We start from the raw sequence: 19,553 nt of genomic DNA, 5'->3' as shown, positions 1-19,553 counted from the left end.
CTCCAGGTCCTGTCGACTAAACAATGTTGTTTGGCGGGCCCCAGGGGAAGAGCCTTCTCTGTGGCGGCCCCGGCCCTCTGGAACCAACTCCCCCCGGAGATTAGAACTGCCCCCACCCTCCCTGTCTTTCGTAAACTACTCAAGACTCATTTATACTGCCAGGCATGGGGGAGTTGAGATAGCTCTTCCCCCTAGGCCATTACAAATTATGCATGGTATGTTTGTGTGTATGTTTGGTTTTATAATAGGGGTTTTTAGTTGTTTTTTATTATTGGATTGTACATGTTGTGTTTATTATTGTTGTTAGCCTCCCCGAGTCTGCGGAGAGGGGCGGCATACAAATCCAATAAATAATAATAATAATAATAATAATAATAATAATAATAATAATAATAATAATTATTATTATTATTATTATTATTATTATTTCCAAAATAATAATAATTAATAATAACAAGAGCAACAAAACAACAAGAACAAGAATAACAAGAATAAGAACAATAATAATAATAATAATAATAATAATAATAATAATAATAATAATAATAATTTATTAGACTTGCATGCCGCCCCTCTTCGAAGACTCGGGGCAGCTCACAACAGCAATAAAACAGCATAATACAAATCTAATAGTTAAAACTATGACTATAAACCTGCTATCTTAAAATAAAACGATCAATACTATACAATCACAACCACACATAACTCTTAATGCCAGAGGTTCACCATCACTGTCCTAGAGCATTGATGGCAAACCTTCTTTGATTTGCATGCCAATTGGGGTTGTGTGGTGTACTAGCATGTGTACATGTTCCCACATACCTTCCCCCCGGCATGAGCTGCCTCCATGCATGCTCACAATCTCCCTTGTTTCTGTGTATGCACCCAGGCCTCACTGAAGCCTGGTATCTGAAAATAAAGGCCTAAATGGGCAAACCGGAAGTTGGGGGAAATGCACTTCCGGTTTGCATATTGTGCTGGTATTTTTGCACTCTGAGGTTTCAGGAGGCTTCCTTCAACCCTCCGGAGTGCAAAAAAAAAAAAAAAAAGCACAACAGCAAATCGGAAGTGTGTTTTCCCATGGATTGTCTCTTGGGTGATTTTTTTTGCCTCGAGGGCTTCAGGGAAGCTTCCCTGAAGTGTCTGGAGGACGTCGACAAGAGCAAAGTCCTTCACCTTGGTAAAAAAAAACCCTAGACACAGATACAGCCTGGGAAAAAACCCACTTAGCAGCAGTAAGGGGCATACATAAGTGAACTAGTGTGCCTTTCATCCCCTGTCATTTATCTCATATATCATATATATTTTCTTCCTTTCATATATCTTCTCCTCTATTTTTACATATTATCTTTATATATATTAGCGCCGGTGGACCTCACCTCACCGGCGCCTTCTGCAGGAGGCTCGGGCAGACACTGACACATGGTGTAGCCGCCATGTTGCTTCTCGGCTGAAGTCTTGCGAGATCGCGAGATTTCGGCCAAGGATCAGGCCAGGGAGGCCTGATCGATGACATTTCCGGGCAGGGCCTGCCAGCCCTATAAAATGGCGGGCAGGCCCAGGCTCAGCCTTTTCGCCCGGATCGTCAACACGAGCAGACACTTGGCTGGGTGTCTGCTCTTGGGAGCCATTTTGGGCAGCCTCGTGGTGACGGCTGCCATTTTGTGAGCCTCATCGGAGGCTTGCTGTGGCTGCTGCTCATGGCGAGCAGTTTTTGGTCTGGCGGAAAGTCCTCTTCTTCGCCTTGGAGCCTCATCGGAGGCCTGCAGTTTGCTCGGGAGGCCCCCCCTTGGCAGCTCATCACCTCGAGACCGGGGGGGATCGCTGGGTGCTGCGGAGGGCTCCTTGTGTGGGGGGGTATTCGGTCGTGCACTTTCCCCCTTCGTAACTGGGCTAATTAGGACAGGTCAACCCGGGACAATCTCTGTGGAATGCTCCGTGGGCCCGGAGGAGAGGGGTGGCGCTTGAGGCCTGTCCAGTGGGCCCCTTGTGGGTGGGGAGCATCTGGCCCTGCTTCTCCTCGGGATCGAGGAGGACGGTGTGGGTCAGTTTGGGCTCCCCTTTGATAGGTAGCAGCCCCACTGCTACTTCACTGCCTTCCTAGGCAGGGTTCCTCATTTTCATTTGGGGCCCGGGGCCATTTTGGCTCTGGCTCCTGGTTTAAGCAAGAAACACATATATTAATCAATCATAAAATAAATTACAAACAAATAAAGTTAAAACATCGAATGTTTAATACTGGTAGTTACATTTGTACAGTCACAGTACTGTTTAGTTTTAATGGCCCCTAAGAGACAGAGGGGTCTGGCTCCTCCAGCCCAGCCAGTAGTAAGGCCAAGGAGGGCGCTGAGGCCTTCGGCTCGGGCTCGAGCGAGCCAGGAAGAGTCTCAGAGAGGAGCCCCGTTAGGGGGGCAGGGGTTTGTGCCCCCAGGGACTAATGATGACTCTTCTTTGTCTTGGGCCAGGGTGCTGGAGCGTCTCGATGAACTGGAGCATTGGCGATCCGGTTCCGGCGTTGGAGGGGCCTCCTTGTCGGCGCCTGCGGCCCTTGGAAGGGATCCGGAAGAGGCAGCGGCCCAGTACAGGTAGATGGCCCAGCCCAGGCAGATGGCGGCGTTGCCGGGCCCCGTGGGACCGGGACTACCCTGGATGCCTTCCACACCTTTCGGGGCAGGTGAGGTCGCACCACACTTGGCATCCACTCCGCTCCTCCCTTTGCCCTGGCAGGCCTTTGTCCCGCCGGGTTTTGGGAGTGGGGCCAATGTTTTGGGGTCTCCGGCGGGCACCTGTAACCAGGTGTGGTCCCCGCCGGCTCCAACTGCGCTCCCTCAGGCTCCTGCGATGGCTTTTCCGTCGGGGCCCGGGGTATCTGGTGTGGGGGGTTGGACCCCACCAACTTCGGCCTCTATGGCTCCGGCCCCAGTGATGGCTTACCCATCGGGGCCTGGGGTGCTTGGTTTGGGAGCCACTACGGTTTGGGACCCATTTGCCAGCCTTAGGGCGGGGGCTATCCCATGCGGGTTGCCAGAGACACCCCTGGGGTTCCACCTCTACCCCTCGGTTAAGGAGGCCATTTGGAAGGGGGAATTCGTGGACCTCTTCTCTATCTTTTATAGGGAGGTCCTGAAAAAGGATAAGGAGGGGGAGGTCCCGGGGGAGAAGCATAAGAAACCAAAGGTCAGTAAGTGTTTCAGCTCTTGGCTGTACGCTTTCTTGACTTATACTGCCATTGTGATCCAGAGGCAGCCAGCTAGGGCGGCCTCAATGATTAAGTACAGAAACCTTATAGCCAGGGCCCATTTTGAATACAAGGGATCAATTTGGAGGCATTATGATAATGCATTCAGAATGCGGGTGGCCTTCGATCCCACTCTCCCGTGGGATGTGGTGATCCCTGACTTGTGGTTCCAAGCGGCCTACATGTCTGGGACAGAGGGCTGTGACAGAACAGATAGTGGGCATTTCGTGGGGAGGAGTCCCCAGCTTCCACCCAAGATAAGGCCGCCTCGGGGGGTGCGGCAAAGGGACCCCTTCCCCCATGCCACGAGTTCACTGCAAGAGGGGTGTGTTTTTGTCCCTTTTGTAAATACAGACATACATGTGGGAACTGTGGGGGCCCCCACACTGCTTCCGTTTGCCCCAGGCCTAAGAAGGGGAAGGACAAGAAGGGAGGGGGTCAGGCGAAGCAGCCCCCGCCTACTGGGGGAAAAGGGCCCCAGTCCAATTAATCTTCCAGTGCTTAAGGTTAAAAAACTACCACCCTCGCGAGAGAGCGGATGCTCTCCTGCTAGGATTCTCTGAGGGATTTAGGATCCCTTACAGGGGGGTTAGGAAGGCCTTCATGTCTGACAACCTTAGATATGTTGTGGGACATGAAGACATTGTTAGGGCTAAGATAAAGAAGGAGGTGGCCGAGGGCAGGGTTCTGGGGCCTTTTCCGGAGCCGCCCTCCCCAAATCTCAGGGTGTCCCTGTTAGGAGTGGTTCCCAAAAAGGCGAGTGGTGAATTTCGGTTGATTCACCACTTGTCTTTTCCAAAAGGGGAGTCAGTGAATGATTTCATTCCTGACGAGCTTTGTTCAGTCCGGTACGCATCTTTTGATGCGGCCGTGACCATGGTTAGGAAGTGTGGGGTTGGGGCCCTCATGGGAAAATGCGACATTAAGTCCGCATTCCTGCTCCTCCCCATACACCCTGCCAACTTCGAGCTCTTGGGCTTCCACTTCGAAGGTGGTTATTATGTGGACAGAGCATTGCCAATGGGTTGCTCTGTCTCGTGCTCTCTTTTTGAGAGCTTTAGTACCTTCTTGGAGTGGGCGCTCAGGAGGCGCAGTGGTCAGGGTTCGGTTGTTCACTACCTTGATGATTTCTTGATGGTGGGGCCCGCGCGTTCAGAGCAGTGTTTTGCTCTAATGCGGGACTTCGAGGCCCTTTGTGCCCAGCTGGGGGTGCCTTTAGCCCCCAAGAAGACCGAGGGCCCTGCCACCAAGATTACTTTTCTAGGTATTGAACTGGACTCAGAGGAGCAATCTTCTAGATTGCCCCTAGACAAGTTAGTCAAGATTCGGGATAAACTCGATCAGGTGTTGGGCTGCAGGAAGGTCACCCTTCGGCAGCTACAAGAATTAGCGGGGATTTTGAATTTTGCCTGCCGGGTCATTGTTCCCGGGCGGGCTTTTTCACGGAGGTTGTATTTTGCGATGAAGCAGCTCCGGTTGCCCCATCATCATACCTGCTTATGCACATGGGTCAAGGAATCACCTACGTGTATGGCGGGCATTTCTGGAGCAGTTTAATGGGTTATCATTTTGGAGGCACGAGCTTCTTTTGGAAGCCAAGTTGCAGTTGTGTTCTGATGCCGCGGGGACATGCGGATTCGGGGTTGTGTTAGGTGACCAGTGGTGCTGGTCTGCTTGGCCTCCGGAATGGAGGGCCTCTCCCCTGGTTAATGACTTGACCTTTTTAGAGCTCTTCCCCTTGGTAGTGGCCTTAGAGCTTTGGGGGGAGCAGTTTAGGGACAAAACCGTGCACTTTTGGTGCGACAACCTGGCCGTTGTCCATGTTGTGAACGCCCTGTCCTCTAAGAGAGACAGGTTCATGCGGCTTGTCCGCCATTTTGTGCACAGGTCTTTGTCTCTAAATGCCTTGTTTTTGGCTAGACATGTTCCCGGGTTAGATAACGGGATTGCTGATGCCTTGTCCCGTGGTCAGTTGTCCAGGTTTCGGACCCTGGTTCCGTGGGTCCGAGCGTCACCAGAGGCTTTTCCCAACCACCTTTGGAGCCTGGGCGGGCTCCCGAGCAGTGGAGAGAAGAGGCCTGCAGGGCTATGGCCCTCTCAGTGGCACCAGGCACCCTGAGGGCTTGCCAGCATGCAGGTAAGGAGTTTGGGGATTTCAGGCAGGATAGGGGTTACCCCCATAGTTGGCCTGCCCCTCAACGCCTTCTACTTTGATTTCATCAGAGTAGAACTGAATCAAAAAATTTCAAGGGAATATTTGGAGTGTTTTGATTTCTTGAGCTGCACAGTAAACTGTTATTGTTTTCACTCTCTGTGGTCTCTCTCTTAGTGTCCTTAGGGAAAAGATGAAAAAGAGAGATACAATTTTTGCCTTTTTCTTTCTTTCTTCTGCAATGGTACTTTTTAAACATAATTTAAACAGGAAATTTAATTGCCTATTAACAGTAATTTAGACATTAAAAAAGATATAATTTTCATACTAATTGCAGACACTAATGGTCTAGAATTTGACGGCTTTATAAGGAATGTCTGGAAGAACCGATGTCTCATTCTTTGTGAACCAAGACCATCTCTGGGTTTATACTTTGCTGACAATCCTGAGAGAAGAGAGAATTTATTTTGATGCTGGATCAGGGACTATGATGAAGACATCTTGAAATAAAACAACTCAATATAATTTGGATCGAAAGGTAGGCACTCTCTGAATTTATCATACATCCATACTTGGAATTTTTTCTCCATTGACTGATTATGTACCATCAAGTCATTGCCAATTATTAGGAAGCCCATAGATATTTTCCATTGTGATATGCCCCTTTGTCTTTGATGTTGTACCCAAAGGCAAACTCAGTGACAATTGGAAGAAATAATAATTTAGCAAACTTGTATAAATAATTTATATAATTAAACAAATCTTAGTTTAATCTCATCTTATTTCCCTCCCCACCAAACCACAGCAATCCCAAACTGTATCTCACCTGGATACTTAATGCTTTTATTACTTATAAATTGTCTGTACTACAGGAAATAAAATGAAAGAGGCACATAGGCAGGCAGGAAAACTAATGATACTTTTTAGGACCCTCTTTGAAAAGTATTTCATTTACATTTCAAGAGAATGAACTTCAAGTTCAACTCACAAATTCACTTGTTGGATATTTTACATTTACTATCCTTTGCTGGGAATGACTGAGGGCAAAAGAAGAAATGGACAGCAGTCTATTAAAACTTAAATGAACTCCAGGGGATGATAGAGGACAAGAAGTCCTGGAGAAATATTGTCCATGGGATCATTTATTTATTCATTTTATTTATTTATTTTGTCCAATACATAATACACATTGAAGAGAACAGATATGTAATAATATAAGTATTATTTATAATAATATAAGTATTAATATAAGTAATAATATAAGTAAAGAAAAGAATAGAAGAAAAGATATAGGTGAACATATTTGAAAGGAAGAAAAGATAAATGAGATAAGGAGAGACAATTGGACAGGGGACGGAAGGCACACTGGTGCACTTATGCACGCCCCTTACTGACCTCTAAGGAACCTGGAGAGGTCAATCGTGGATAGTCTAAGGGAAAAATGTTAGGGGTTAGGGGTTGTCACTACTGAGTCAGGTAAGAGTTCCACACTTCGACAACTCGGTAGCTGAAGTCATATTTTTTACAGTCAAGTTTGGAGTGGTTAATATTAAGTGTGAATCTGTTGCATGCTCTTGTGTTGTTGCGATTGAAGCTGAACTAGTCTTTGACAGGTAGAACGTTGCAACATATGATCTTGTGGGCAATACTTAGATCGTGTTTTAGGCAACGTAGTTCTAAGCTTTCTAGACCTAGGATTGATAGTCTCCTTTCGTAGGGTATTCTGTTTCGAGTGGAGGAGTGAAGGGCTCTTCTGGTGAAGTATCTTTGGACATTTTCAAGGGTGTTGATGTCCGAGATGTGGTATGGGTTCCAGACAGATGAACTGCATTCAAGGATGGGTATGGCAAAATCATGATGGGTCAGACACACTTTCTCGACTAACAACAACAATAGACTTTTGCTATTAGCCGATTGATCCTTGATTCAGCAGTGAAACTAATTCCAGATCATAGACTGAATAATATGCCCAACTTCTTCTCAACATCTTCTAGAGACATGCATATGGATGTGGATCCAAGAACTTGTTCATCTCTCTTCAGTTTTTTCTAGTTGATGGGCATGGCTAGCCAATTTCTTCTGACTGCCATTAGCTGGGATTGTTGTTTGGCTCTTCACCTCATTGAATGGCATTGTTCTTAACATCTGGGACATTTCTCCATAATTATGTGTATTCTCCTGTGATCATTTTCTTCTTGTTCTTGGCAGTTGACTTTATACATTTTAGTTTGGGAGGGGTAGTGAAAATTCAATTACAGCTTGATACCCGTCCCAGGGGCCTGTGTTAACTTATCTTCCACATAGCACAATTGTCGTTTTGCTCTCGATTTATAATCTAGTGGGTTGCCCTGTCAGTGTTGGAGGGTGTTGCGGTTAGCTCTGGCCCAGCTCCTGCCCCAAGGACTGTGGATGTGGGGGAGACATCCACATGCTGCAGACCTGTTTTGCCCCTGTGGAATCTGCTGATAAAGGCTCCTCTGACCAAGAAGACATGAGTGACAGGGAGGAGGAGAGTGTGGCAGACAGCTCAGAAGGAGATCAATTATCTAGCTCCTCCTTGGGTTCGGAACAAGAGTTAATGATACAGCCACGCATGCGGAGAGCGATGCATAGGCAACAACAACTGAGAGATGATTATCAAAGAAAATGAGGCCACCTGTGAGGCTGTGGTAATTAGTGAGGCTGCTATAAAGAGCAGCCTGTGGGTTTGGCCATTGTGGAGGATTATCTGATCGTTGTGTTTCGTGACTGGTTTACTGACTTTGACCTTTTGTGTGCTGATTTTTCCCCGCTTGGAAACTAAACCAGAGCAAAGTGTGTTTCACTTTGTGAAAGAAGAAGGACTGTGAATTGCCTCACAGCTGCAAGCTAAATATCACAGGACTGATAAGGGACTTGTACAAATTACCAGTTTGTTTGGAGACGAGTGCTCTTTGCTATACCAAAAGAGGGCTTGGTTTAAGTGAATTTTCATTATAAAGAACATTGTTTTGGATTTTCAAACGTGTGTGTGTCTGAAATTTGTACCTGTGAATTTTTGGGAGGAGTCCACAAGAACAGAGGTTGAGCTGTTTACTATTGGCCTGCCAACCTGCCTTCCATTAGGGACATGTATACTGTTGGAGTCAAAAAGAGGGCTGTGAAAATATTTACTGACCCATCACATCCTGGGCATAAATTGTTTCAACTCCTACCCTCAAAACGTCGCTGTAGAGCATTGCACACCAAGACAACTAGACACAAGAACAGTTTTTTCCCCAACACCATCACTCTGCTAAACAAATAACACCCTCAACACTGTCAGACTATTTCCTAAGGCTGAATGGCTAATACTTTTAGTCTTTTCATAGTTTCTATCACCCATCTGCTCCCACTTAGGACTGTATGACTGTAACTTGTTGCTTGTGTCCTTACAATTTATATTAACATTGATTGCTTCCTGATTGCTTATTTCTACCCTATGACAATCATTAGGTGTTGTACCTCATGATTCTTGAGAAATGTATTTTTTCTTTTATGTACATAGAGAGCATATGCACCAAAGACAAATTCTTTGTGTCCAATCACTCTTGGCCAATCAAGAATTCTATTCTATTCTATTCTATTCTATTCTATTCTATTCTATTCCATTCCATTCCATTCCATTCCATTATATTCTATTCTTTGGCATTCAGTGAAGGGACTATGAATTTCCTTGCAAAATTTCCTTCAGAAACTTTTAAGAATCTTTAATAATTTAGTAAAATTTAGTAAAATTTAGAATTTTAGTAATCAGCGGAGCTGTCTGATTCCTTTTCCAAATAAAACCTTTTCCAAATAAAAATGTATGTCCCAGGCAGATTAGACTGCTTACGAGTCAGATAAATTTTCAAAATTGTTCCTTCTTCTAATTTGTGGTAAGATGTTTACACATTTATTTCACAATATTTTTGTGCTAATACAAATGAAGAGAAAGATATTCTCTTGTTTCTCCTTAAATTTTGCAGTTTGGGCAACCCAAGTTCTCTGCTCCAGTTGTAGCAGCATCAACTGCAGGCCAAGGAAAATGTCACCCTTAGATTCTGAAAGAAATCTGTTTGTCTCCTCTGAAAATTCCTCTGCTGATTACCAGGTATGTCAGCAATAGAAATGGTGGCAATTGCAATTTGCAAATTACCTTTTGGTTCATGACAGGACTTATAGAGCATTAGGATGGTATCAAGCAATACCAGAGTCCTGTAGCCATCTGAAAATCTTACTACCAGTTTGCTATGCAGCTTCTAATTTTATATAATTATATCCCATCATTATTTATTCTTACAAACAGGGGTAGGCTGCTGTCTGGACCGGGTTGAGGGGGGAACATAGTGGGGTAGCAAAAGTGGATCTCCACCCAAGAGCACCCAATTTGCACTGAAAGATGTTGAAAGAAAATGCAGGGCATCCTGCATAAGCTACGCCCATAGTGTGGTAGTAAAAAAATTGGCAGCCCTTTACTGCATACAAATAACTGAAGGCATTCAACTTGCTTCCTCCTCCTATTTTCCCTATACATACATTGAAGAGTGCAGGAGTTTGGCTGAGAAAAAGCTATTAGTCTGAAGTCACCCAGTTGCCTTTTATGCCTAAGACAAACTAGAATTCAGTCTCCGGATGTATGGGCTGCTGCCTTGAAAAGCAGACCAAATGGCATTTCTAATGCTCTCTCCAGCAAATGGAATTAGGTCTAATTTCTCTTAGGAATCTGATTAATTTTATTTTATTTATTTTTATTTATTTATTTTTGTCCAATACACAATAAGGGTTTTAGTGGGTATATATCAATATACACATAGTAAAATACATGATGAAGGTTATAGAGGAGATACTCATAGTAAAATATATCTAAGAAATAATAGAAAAGAAGGTATAGTAATAGAACATATCAATGAAAGAATAGAAGAGATTTGTTTTCTAAGATTTTGGCTGAAGCAGCATTTGGTACATTGATTAGGTTTTGTTTTCTTTAATAAAAAAGAAAACTACCCCATACCCCATGTCCCCATGCATATATATATATAAAATCCCCTCTTACACCTATGAGCGAATTATGTCTTCCTCAATCTTCTACAGATGCCTTGGATTATAAACTCTCCCGATCCCTGCAAAAATTTCTAATGTTGTTGCAGCAATCTGTTGGAACCACTCTTCCAGTTCTGGACTCACAATTTCAAATGCTCCTACCACTTCTGGGACAGTTTAATTGCTTGCTTGCTTGAAAACTAAGAAGACAGTTTAATTGCTTGCTTGATTGAAAACTAAGAAGGGTTTTGAGTGGCTGGGACAAAAGCAGTGACTCTGAAATATGATTCTTCCTATGAATCACCTTGATAATCAGAAGTCAAGTTCCCTTTTATTTATTCTGATAATTGTATTTCCCCTTTAATTGCAGAGCTCTGGATCTTCCTTTTCAACCACTGGTCTGAATTTCTCCAATCAAACAAACAGCACTATTGGTACAATGGTGCAACTATTTAATCTTATAATAAATAGGAGCAGCACATTAATTATATTATATATTATTTTCCTTTCCATTGTGATTACTACTAACAAAGGAAAACTGAAGTGTCTGAACATGCTTTATGGGCTTATTATTATTTATTTGCATCTTTGAAAATGACAGACAAACAAGGATGGGTATAATAGTTTGTTAGGTCCCACAGAGTTGGTCTTCTCCGGGTCCCGTCGACCCAGGGGAAGAGCCTTCTCTGTGGCGACTCCGACCCTCTGGAATCAACTCCCCCCAGAGATTAGGACTGTCCCCACCCTCCTTGCCTTTCATAAACTCCTTAAAACCCACCTCTGTCCACCTCTGTCATCAGGCTTGGGGGAACTGAGACATTTCCCCCTTGCCTAAGTAGTGTTCTGCATGATATAACTGTGTGTATGTATTTTATATATTGGGTTTTTTCTTTCTAGACTTTTTAATGTAAAACTGTTATTTTAGATTTTAAATTATTAGATTTGTTACCATGTATTGTTTTTATCACTGTTGTGAGCCTCCCTGAGTCTACGGAGAGGGGTGGCATACAAATCTAATAAATAATAATAATAATAATAATAATAATAATAATAATAATAATAATAATAAAAATATGGGGATAGATAGATAGATAGATAGATAGATAGATAGATAGATAGATAGATAGATAGATAGATAGATATAGATATATAGTTATGTATGTGTGAGAGAGAGGCGGGGAGGGGGAGGGGGGAGAGGGAGAGGTAAATTTTTTGTTGAGTTAAAAACAAGGCAGAGCCCCTGGTTCAAATCCCAGTAAGAGTGTGGCTATCTGATGAAGGCAAATAAGCCTGAAATAGATCCCTTCCTTTTCATCATCAGCAAAAATATGGACTGCCCAGAGCAAATAAAGCGCTTCCTTTCTCTTGGCAGTGGAAGAAGTTCCCATGCTTGACATGTAATTTTTCCAAAAATTGGGACTTTTAAAAAACGCTGCAGGGTGTGGGACAAATTGTTAAAAATTGGGACAGCGGGATGTCTGGTCTCCTTACTTTAAGTGCCTGGTAGTGTCTCAAAGAATACCTGCATGGAAGAAGTTTATAAAACAAATTAGTATTTTTGCTGTCTGGGGTTATTAACCATAATCATGACTTTTAACGTGTCCACACCTAGAACTGAATTCTACAACTTTCCTATTTGGATTGAATACCACACATTGTAAGTATATTATGTTACAACATATTTTCTTCACAGGAATGAAGACAGCCATCCAATTGTTATATAATATCCCCAAAGGAGAATGGCTGCTCTCCTCTGCCCATTGTGACTGTTGAAACAGGATCCCCTGTGAAGGATGGAAGTTTACCCAGCTCTGTTTGATCTCAACCCACCTTTGATGAATGTCCAGACATCTCAGATTCCCAAAAGAGCAAATGAGGATTTTGAATTCAGTACAGGGGTCAGATAAGGGACCAGGTTTCCTGGAGGGTGGGCCATCCCCATTTGAGAATTCTGAGAGTATTTGCAATATATTCGCTCCAAACTTGACTGTAAAAAATATGATTTCCACAATCGAGTTATCGAAGCGTGGAACTCATTAGCGGACTCAATTGTGTCAACCCCTAACCCCCAACATTTCTCCCTTAGACTCTCCACGATTGACCTCTCCAGGTTCCTAAGAGGCCAGTAAGGGGCGTACATAAGTGCACTGGTGTGCCTTTCGTCCCCTGTCCAATTGTCTTTCCTTTCTTTCATCTATCATATATATTCTCTTCCTTTCATATATCCTCTCCTCTAAGTTCACTTTTACCCTTATATATATTACCACATGTCTTTTTTTCTTCCTATGTATTTGTGTATTGAATGAATGAATGAATGAATGAATAAATAAATGGTAGATAAAAAGTGGTAGATAAATCCACAGTAACTGAATTTAACCCTGCTGTTCTGTTCGGGTCGTATGCGACCCGAAGCCAAGTTTGAGTCCCTGTAAAAAATTTTCCCTGCATATCTGAAACTTGAAATTTCATGACTTTTCATCATTTCAGGGGTTCTCTCTATGAGAATTTTTTTTGGGGGGTGGGGGGCTTAGTTTTTGCTGGGCAAAAAAAGTTACAAATCTTCTGTTCGGGTCACATACGACCCGGACCGAAAACTCTTCATTTGAAGTGCTTATGTTTGGTCAATTTGAAAACTTTTTTCACTTGGAAAGTAGTCTGAACATTTCTGCACACAATGATATGAAAATTGAAATGAAAAAAGTAAATCTTATTGGTTTATTTTGCGGATATAATGCACGCCCCCCCGTTTTTGTGATTTTTTTTTCAATTTATGGATAGTTTTGCTTGCAAAATGCATTCTATTTTACTAAAGTTGGTGTGGGATTGGTAGCTTGAACATTTCTGAATATAAGAAAAATATAAAGGAACTGAAAAAAATGATTCTTATTGGTTTTTTAATATCAGAAATAAGGCCTCCCCCCCCCCTCGGCTGCTTGCAACCATTTTCACTTTTTATTTTTTTATCCTCCAAATCCGAAATATTCTTTAAAATCTTAGGCATTCATTTACTCAATTTAACAATGCTGATCATCAAAAAATATTTTTGGGGTGGTGGCTAATTGTTTTCTGGGCAAAAAAAAATCATAACTTCGAGTCTGTTTCTGTTCGTATATGACCGGACCAAAAATAATTTTTTTAGGTACTTGAATTTGATCTTTTTGAAAACTTTTTCAACTGGAAAACTAGTTTGAACATTTATGAACATAATGATATGAAAATTGAACTGGAAAAATTGAGACTTATATTTTTATTTTGATCAAAAAGCCCCTCCCCCCCCATCCTTTTTTAATTTCGTGTCAATTTCTATTTTTTTAAGGCTACAAATCCCTAAGGAATTTCCCCCCAAAAGGTTTGATATACTAAATTGAACATTTCTGAATATAAGAAAAATATAAATGAACTGAAAAAAATGGTTCTTATTGGTTTATTTTTGCCACAAAAAGGCCACCCCCCACCCCCGGCCTTGCTATGTGCCATTATTGTCACTGTTTATACATATTTGTCTAGAAATATTTGGAATATCCTTTTGAAAATCAACCACATTGTAGCCAGAGGACTAATTTTATGAAACAAATCCATTTTACTAAAAAAAAGTATGTAAGTTTGAAATTAACAGCATAATTTTTATATAAATTGAAATAATTGAACACGGGGGGAGGCATACATTTATGTGCAAAATAAACCAATATGCATCAATTTTTCCAGTTCAATTTTCATATCATTATGTTCAGAAATGTTCAAGCTACCAATCCCACACAAACTTTAGTAAAATAGAATGTATTTTGCTAGCAAAACTATCCATAAAGTGAAGACTATTTTAAAAAAACGGGGGGGCATGCATTTCATCAACAAAATAAACCAATATGCATCAATTTTTCAAGTTCAATTTTCATATCATTATGTTCAGAAATGTTCAAGCTACCAATCCCATACCAACTTTAGTAAAATAGAATGCATTTTGCAAGCAAAACTATCCATAAATTGAAAAAAATTTCACAAAAATGGGGGGGGCGTGCATTATATCCGCAAAATAAACCAATAAGATTTACTTTTTTCATTTCAATTTTCATATCATTGTGTGCAGAAATGTTCAGACTACTTTCCAAGTGAAAAAAGCTTTCAAAAAGACCAAACATAAGCACTGCAAATGAAGAGTTTTCGGTCCGGGTCAGGGTGACCCGGGAACAGAAGATTTGTTACTTTTCTTAAACAGAACAGCATGCCTGGGATAAACACATATCCATCCTAAGATAAAATACAGAAAATAGTATAAGGGCAGACTAGATGGACCAGGAGGTCTTTTTCTGCCGTCAGACTTCTATGTTTCTATGTTTCTAAATAAAATATGTCTTCGTGATGGAGGAATGTTGATTTTCTGAAGGTACAATGGGATGGAACTAAAATAGACAAAATATTGTGAGAATATCATAGTTATGATATTAAACTCTGCCCTCCGTCAAAATGCCTGACTATGGGTAATGGTGGGAATTCTCCTGAAATTCTTCTTGAATCTTTTAAGGTAAAAAGCCCTGGATTTTGAGGTATCAATTCCCCTACCATTGATTTTAGGTCTGTAGTCAGTAGTGGGCTGTTGCCCCTGTGAGGTTGGGGAAACACAGTGGAGGTAGTAAGTTTGTGCACTATTTATTGAATCCTTAATTGGTTTTTTTATTGTCCTTCCTTCTCTAGTACTTTAGTATGATCCTTAATTACTTATAAAATAGGAAATAATTAATTAGTATGTTTTTACCCATAAATGCTTTAATCATTTTCTAGAACTGAACTTTTATAGCAGTTAAAGAAAATTGAGCTACTTGCCTAATCTGTTATCATACTGAACCTTGTGGGTTCAGTACAAAACCTTAAAATGTTACTGTGCTCCACAACATATCATCCTGCCTATCATTTGTCCTTTTTTGTGGCTATTCAAATAATGTGACCTAATCAACTGAAAAAGAGGCCAAGCACCTATTCAAAAACTTATCTTGCTCAATAAGCCACCCCCACCCAGTCACACAACATTTAAGCCACCCCCGGTCACATGATTGTCAAGCCATTCCCACATGGTCACATGTCTGGCAAGCCACTCCTACCCGGTCACATGACCATCAAGCCACAGCCACAAATAAGCCATGCGCACAGTGTGGCAGTAAAAGATTTTTTTTTAAAAAAAGTTTATTGTTTGTCCAATATACAATACATATGGAAGAGAATGGACATTAAGTAATATATATAAAGATAGAAAGTAAAAAAGAGAGAATATATATGATATAAGAGATACGGAGAGAATATATATGATATATAGATATAGATATAGATATAGATATAGATATAGGTATAGGTATAGGTATAGGTATAGATAGAGATAGAGATAGATAGAGATAGAGATAGAGATAGAGATAGAGATAGAGATAGAGATAGAGATAGAGATAGAGATAGAGATAGAGATAGAGATAGAGATAGAGATAGATATACAGTGATCCCTCTATTATCGCGAGGGTTCCGTTCCAAGACCCCTCGCGATAATCGATTTTCTGCGATGTAGGGTTGCAGAAGTAAAAACACCATCTGCGCATGCGCGCCCTTTTTTTCTATGGCCGCGCATGCATAGATGGTGGAGTTTGCGTTCCCCGCCGCCCACGCAAAGGGGAAACCCCGATTCGGCTCCTCGCTGCTGCTGCGCTACCGAGCAGATCAGCTGCTGGGCGGCCGAAGGAACCTTCCCTGGGTCTTCCCGGCCGCCCACGCAAAGGGGAAACCCCGGCTCCTCGCTGATGCCCCCGCTCGCCCGCCCGCCACCCGCCGCCCGCCAGCAAGAGGAGGAGAGATAGAGAAAGAGAGAGAAGGAAAGAAAGAGATGAGAGAGGGAGGAAGAGAGTGTGAGAGAGGAAGAAGCAAGATAGAGAAAGAGAGAGAGAAAGAAAGATGAGAAAGGAAGGAAGAGAGTGACGTCATCGGGTGGAAAAATCGCGATATAGTGTTTCGCGAAGATCGAGATCGCGAAACTCGAGGGATCACTGTAGATATAGATATAGATATAGATATAGATATAGATATAGATATATAGATATAGATATAGATATAGAAATAGATATAGATATAGATATAGATATAGATACGAAAACGAAAACACACACACACATATATATATATATATATAGATAGATAGATATATATAATATAGATAGATAGATAGATAGATAGATAGATAGATAGATAGATAGATAGATAGATAGACAGACAGATAGATAAGGAGAGAATATATATGATATATGAGATAAGGAAAGACAATTGGACAGGGGACGATAGGCACATCAGTGCACTTATATACGCCCCTTACTGGCCTCTTAGGAACCTGGAGAGGTCAATCGTGGAGAGTCTAAGGGAGAAATGTTGGGAGTTGGGAGTTCACACTATTGAGTCCGGTAATGAGTTCCACGCTTCAACAACTCGATTGTTAAAGTCGTATTTTTTACAGTCAAGTTTGGAGCGATTAATATTAAGTTTGAATCTGTTGTGTGCTCTTGTGTTGTTGCGGTTGAAGATGAAGTACTTGGTAGCCCATCACCTCAATCTGAGTATTGTATTGGCAGTTCTGTGTTAGCAAATACTTCAGAAGAAAAGGATTTAGGAGTAGTGATTTTTGACAGTCTCAAAATGGGTGAACAGTGCAGTCAGGCGGTAGGGAAAGCAAGTAGGATGCTTGGCTGCATAGCTAGAGGTATAACAAGCAGGAAGAGGGAGATTATGATCCCGCTATATAGAATGCTGGTGAGACCCCATTTGGAATACTGTGTTCAGTTCTGGAGACCTCACCTACAAAAAGATATTGACAAAATTGAACGGGTCCAAAGACGGGCTACAAGAATGGTGGAAGGTCTTAAGCATAAAACGTATCAGGAAAGATTTAATGAACTCAATCTGTATAGTCTGGAGGACAGAAGGAAAAGGGGGGACATGATTGAAACATTTAAATATATTAAAGGGTTAAATAACCCTTTAATATAACCCTTTAAATAAGGGAAGTGTTTTTAATAGGAAAGTGAACACAAGAACAAGGGGACACAATCTGAAGTTAGTTGGGGGAAAGATCAAAAGCAACATGAGAAAATATTATTTTACTGAAAGTGTAGTAGATCCTTGGAACGAACTTCCAGCAGACGTGGTAGATAAATCCACAGTAACTGAATTTAAACATGCCTGGGATAAACATATATCCATCCTAAGATAAAATACAGAAAATAGTATAAGGGCAGACTAGATGGACCATGAGGTCTTTTTCTGCCGTCAGACTTCTATGTTTCTATGTTCCTATCACTGGCTATAGTCAAAGCGATGGTCAAATACATGTTGATATGTGTAAGTAGAATAACATGTGTGTTTGTGCCTGACCATGAATATATTTCTTCAATAATGGCATTGTCTTTTGGTTTGTTTTTATTATCAGGTTCCATAAGGAGATGTGGAATCGACTTACTACAGAGTAACATTTCTTACAATAATACCAAAATTGGGGAAACTGCTCCAAATATGTTGAAAATATCAGGAATCTCATCTCTGTATGACCAAGAGTTTGACATTTTAACACAAAGCCTTCTCTCTGGACTTTTTGCCATTATTTGTATTTTGGGCCTGGTGGGAAACGGAATGACAATTTATCTTCTGACCTATTGCATTAAGAGGAATTCTTTCACCACCTTCATCCTGAATCTCTCCATCGCTGACTTTGGCGTCCTCGCATCCTACATTATGGCATTAATATTTGCGACAGTGTTATTTCTGGGTAAAAGAAATAATATTGTCGAAACTTTTTTCTTATTATGTTTTGAGCTTCTTGTCTTTACCTATTCTGCCAGCCAGTTTCTGCTGACGGCCATCAGCCTGGACAGGTGTGTGGCCGTCCTCTTCCCACTCTGTCATCGCTGCCATCGTCCTTCATATTTGCCCGCCCTGGTTTCTGGCCTCATCTGGACCCTCACTTTCCTGCTCTCTGCGGTCCACTTCATTCTCCTGCAAACCGGGGCCTTTGGAATTTCGCCTCTACTTTACCAGCTTATTGTGAATGATTTATTTTGTACGCCTCTCATGGTCGTGTCCACTGTGACTCTATTGATTCATGCAAGGTTTAAATTGCAACTCGCTCAAAGGAAGTTGCTCACCGTCATCCTGCTGGCTCTTCTTTGCTTCCTCTTTTTCTCTCTCCCAATGAATGTCTTTTATGCCATTCAGTATTTTGGTACCTATAATATCGTCCTCTTGACCATTGGGACAGGATGTGCCACTCTCAACAGCAGCATCAACCCTCTCCTTTACTTCTTTGTTGGGAGGGGGACGAGGGGGAAGGATCAGCCCAGAGCAACTATGAAGCTCGCTCTGCAAAGAGTTTTCAAGGATGAGCAGGAAATCTCAGAAGAGCAGCAAACTACAGAGGAAAACATAGTATGAAGTGTCACTATCGTTGTATAATCATTTTAAATTCATAAATAATTTTTGGGTTCACTAAGAAAACTGATGAGCTCTACTGAACTAGCTAAATACAAAACTGGAAATATTTACCTATGTATAATTCCATTAGAAAATACTTACGGCATGAAATTTTCAAAACGTGTGACATTTATTATTTTGTTTTGTAAATTTGTTACATATATTCCTAGGTTTTGTCCCTAATGAACTTGGGAGAATATAGAATAATAATTAATAATTTATTAGGTTTGTATGCTGCCCCTTTCTGTAGACTAATGAATATGGATTCATGAATGAACTTGGTAGAATATATGGATTCACTAAAAATGCTATGATATGTAAATTAATATATGTAGAAACATAGAAACATAGAAACATAGAAGACTGACAGCAGAAAAAGACCCCATGGTCCATCTAGTCTGCCCTTATACTATTTCCTGTATTTTATCTTACAATGGATATATGTTTATCCCAGGCATGTTTAAATTCAGTTACTGTGGATTTACCAACCACGTCTGCTGGAAGTTTATTCCAAGGATCTACTACTCTTTCAGTAAAATAATATTTTCTCATGTTGCTTTTGATCTTTCCCCCAACTAACTTCAGATTGTGTCCCCTTGTTCTTGTGTTCACTTTCCTATTAAAAACATTTCCCTCCTG

General features: G+C 41.5%; 1 protein-coding gene across 1 annotated transcript; it reads left to right on the top strand.

Annotated features, from left to right (window-relative positions):
- The first annotated feature begins 4,411 nt into the window (after positions 1 to 4,411).
- On the top strand, positions 4,412 to 18,875 carry LOC139165489 (mas-related G-protein coupled receptor member H-like). The gene is made up of 4 exons (XM_070748665.1): positions 4,412 to 4,766; positions 9,377 to 9,501; positions 10,801 to 10,864; positions 17,878 to 18,875. Exons 1-4 carry the CDS (start codon positions 4,412 to 4,414, stop codon positions 18,873 to 18,875), a joined length of 1,542 nt encoding a protein of 513 aa, XP_070604766.1.
- The last annotated feature ends 678 nt before the right edge of the window (positions 18,876 to 19,553 follow it).

This window comes from Erythrolamprus reginae, chromosome 3, assembly GCF_031021105.1.
Source record: "Erythrolamprus reginae isolate rEryReg1 chromosome 3, rEryReg1.hap1, whole genome shotgun sequence".
Taxonomy (NCBI): Eukaryota; Metazoa; Chordata; class Lepidosauria; order Squamata; family Dipsadidae; genus Erythrolamprus; species Erythrolamprus reginae.
This window is presented reverse-complemented; position numbering and strand designations above follow the sequence as displayed.

What these genes read in the sequence shown, in the direction of transcription:
- LOC139165489 (XM_070748665.1), top strand. Translation starts at nt 4,412, where the DNA reads ATGCGGGACTTCGAGGCCCTTTGTGCCCAGCTGGGGGTGCCTTTAGCC. An exon ending in ATTCCTCTGCTGATTACCAG is followed by an intron (nt 9,502 to 10,800) that starts GTATGTCAGCAA and finishes CTTTAATTGCAG; the next exon opens with AGCTCTGGATCTTCCTTTTC. An exon ending in TCAAACAAACAGCACTATTG is followed by an intron (nt 10,865 to 17,877) that starts GTACAATGGTGC and finishes TTTTATTATCAG; the next exon opens with GTTCCATAAGGAGATGTGGA.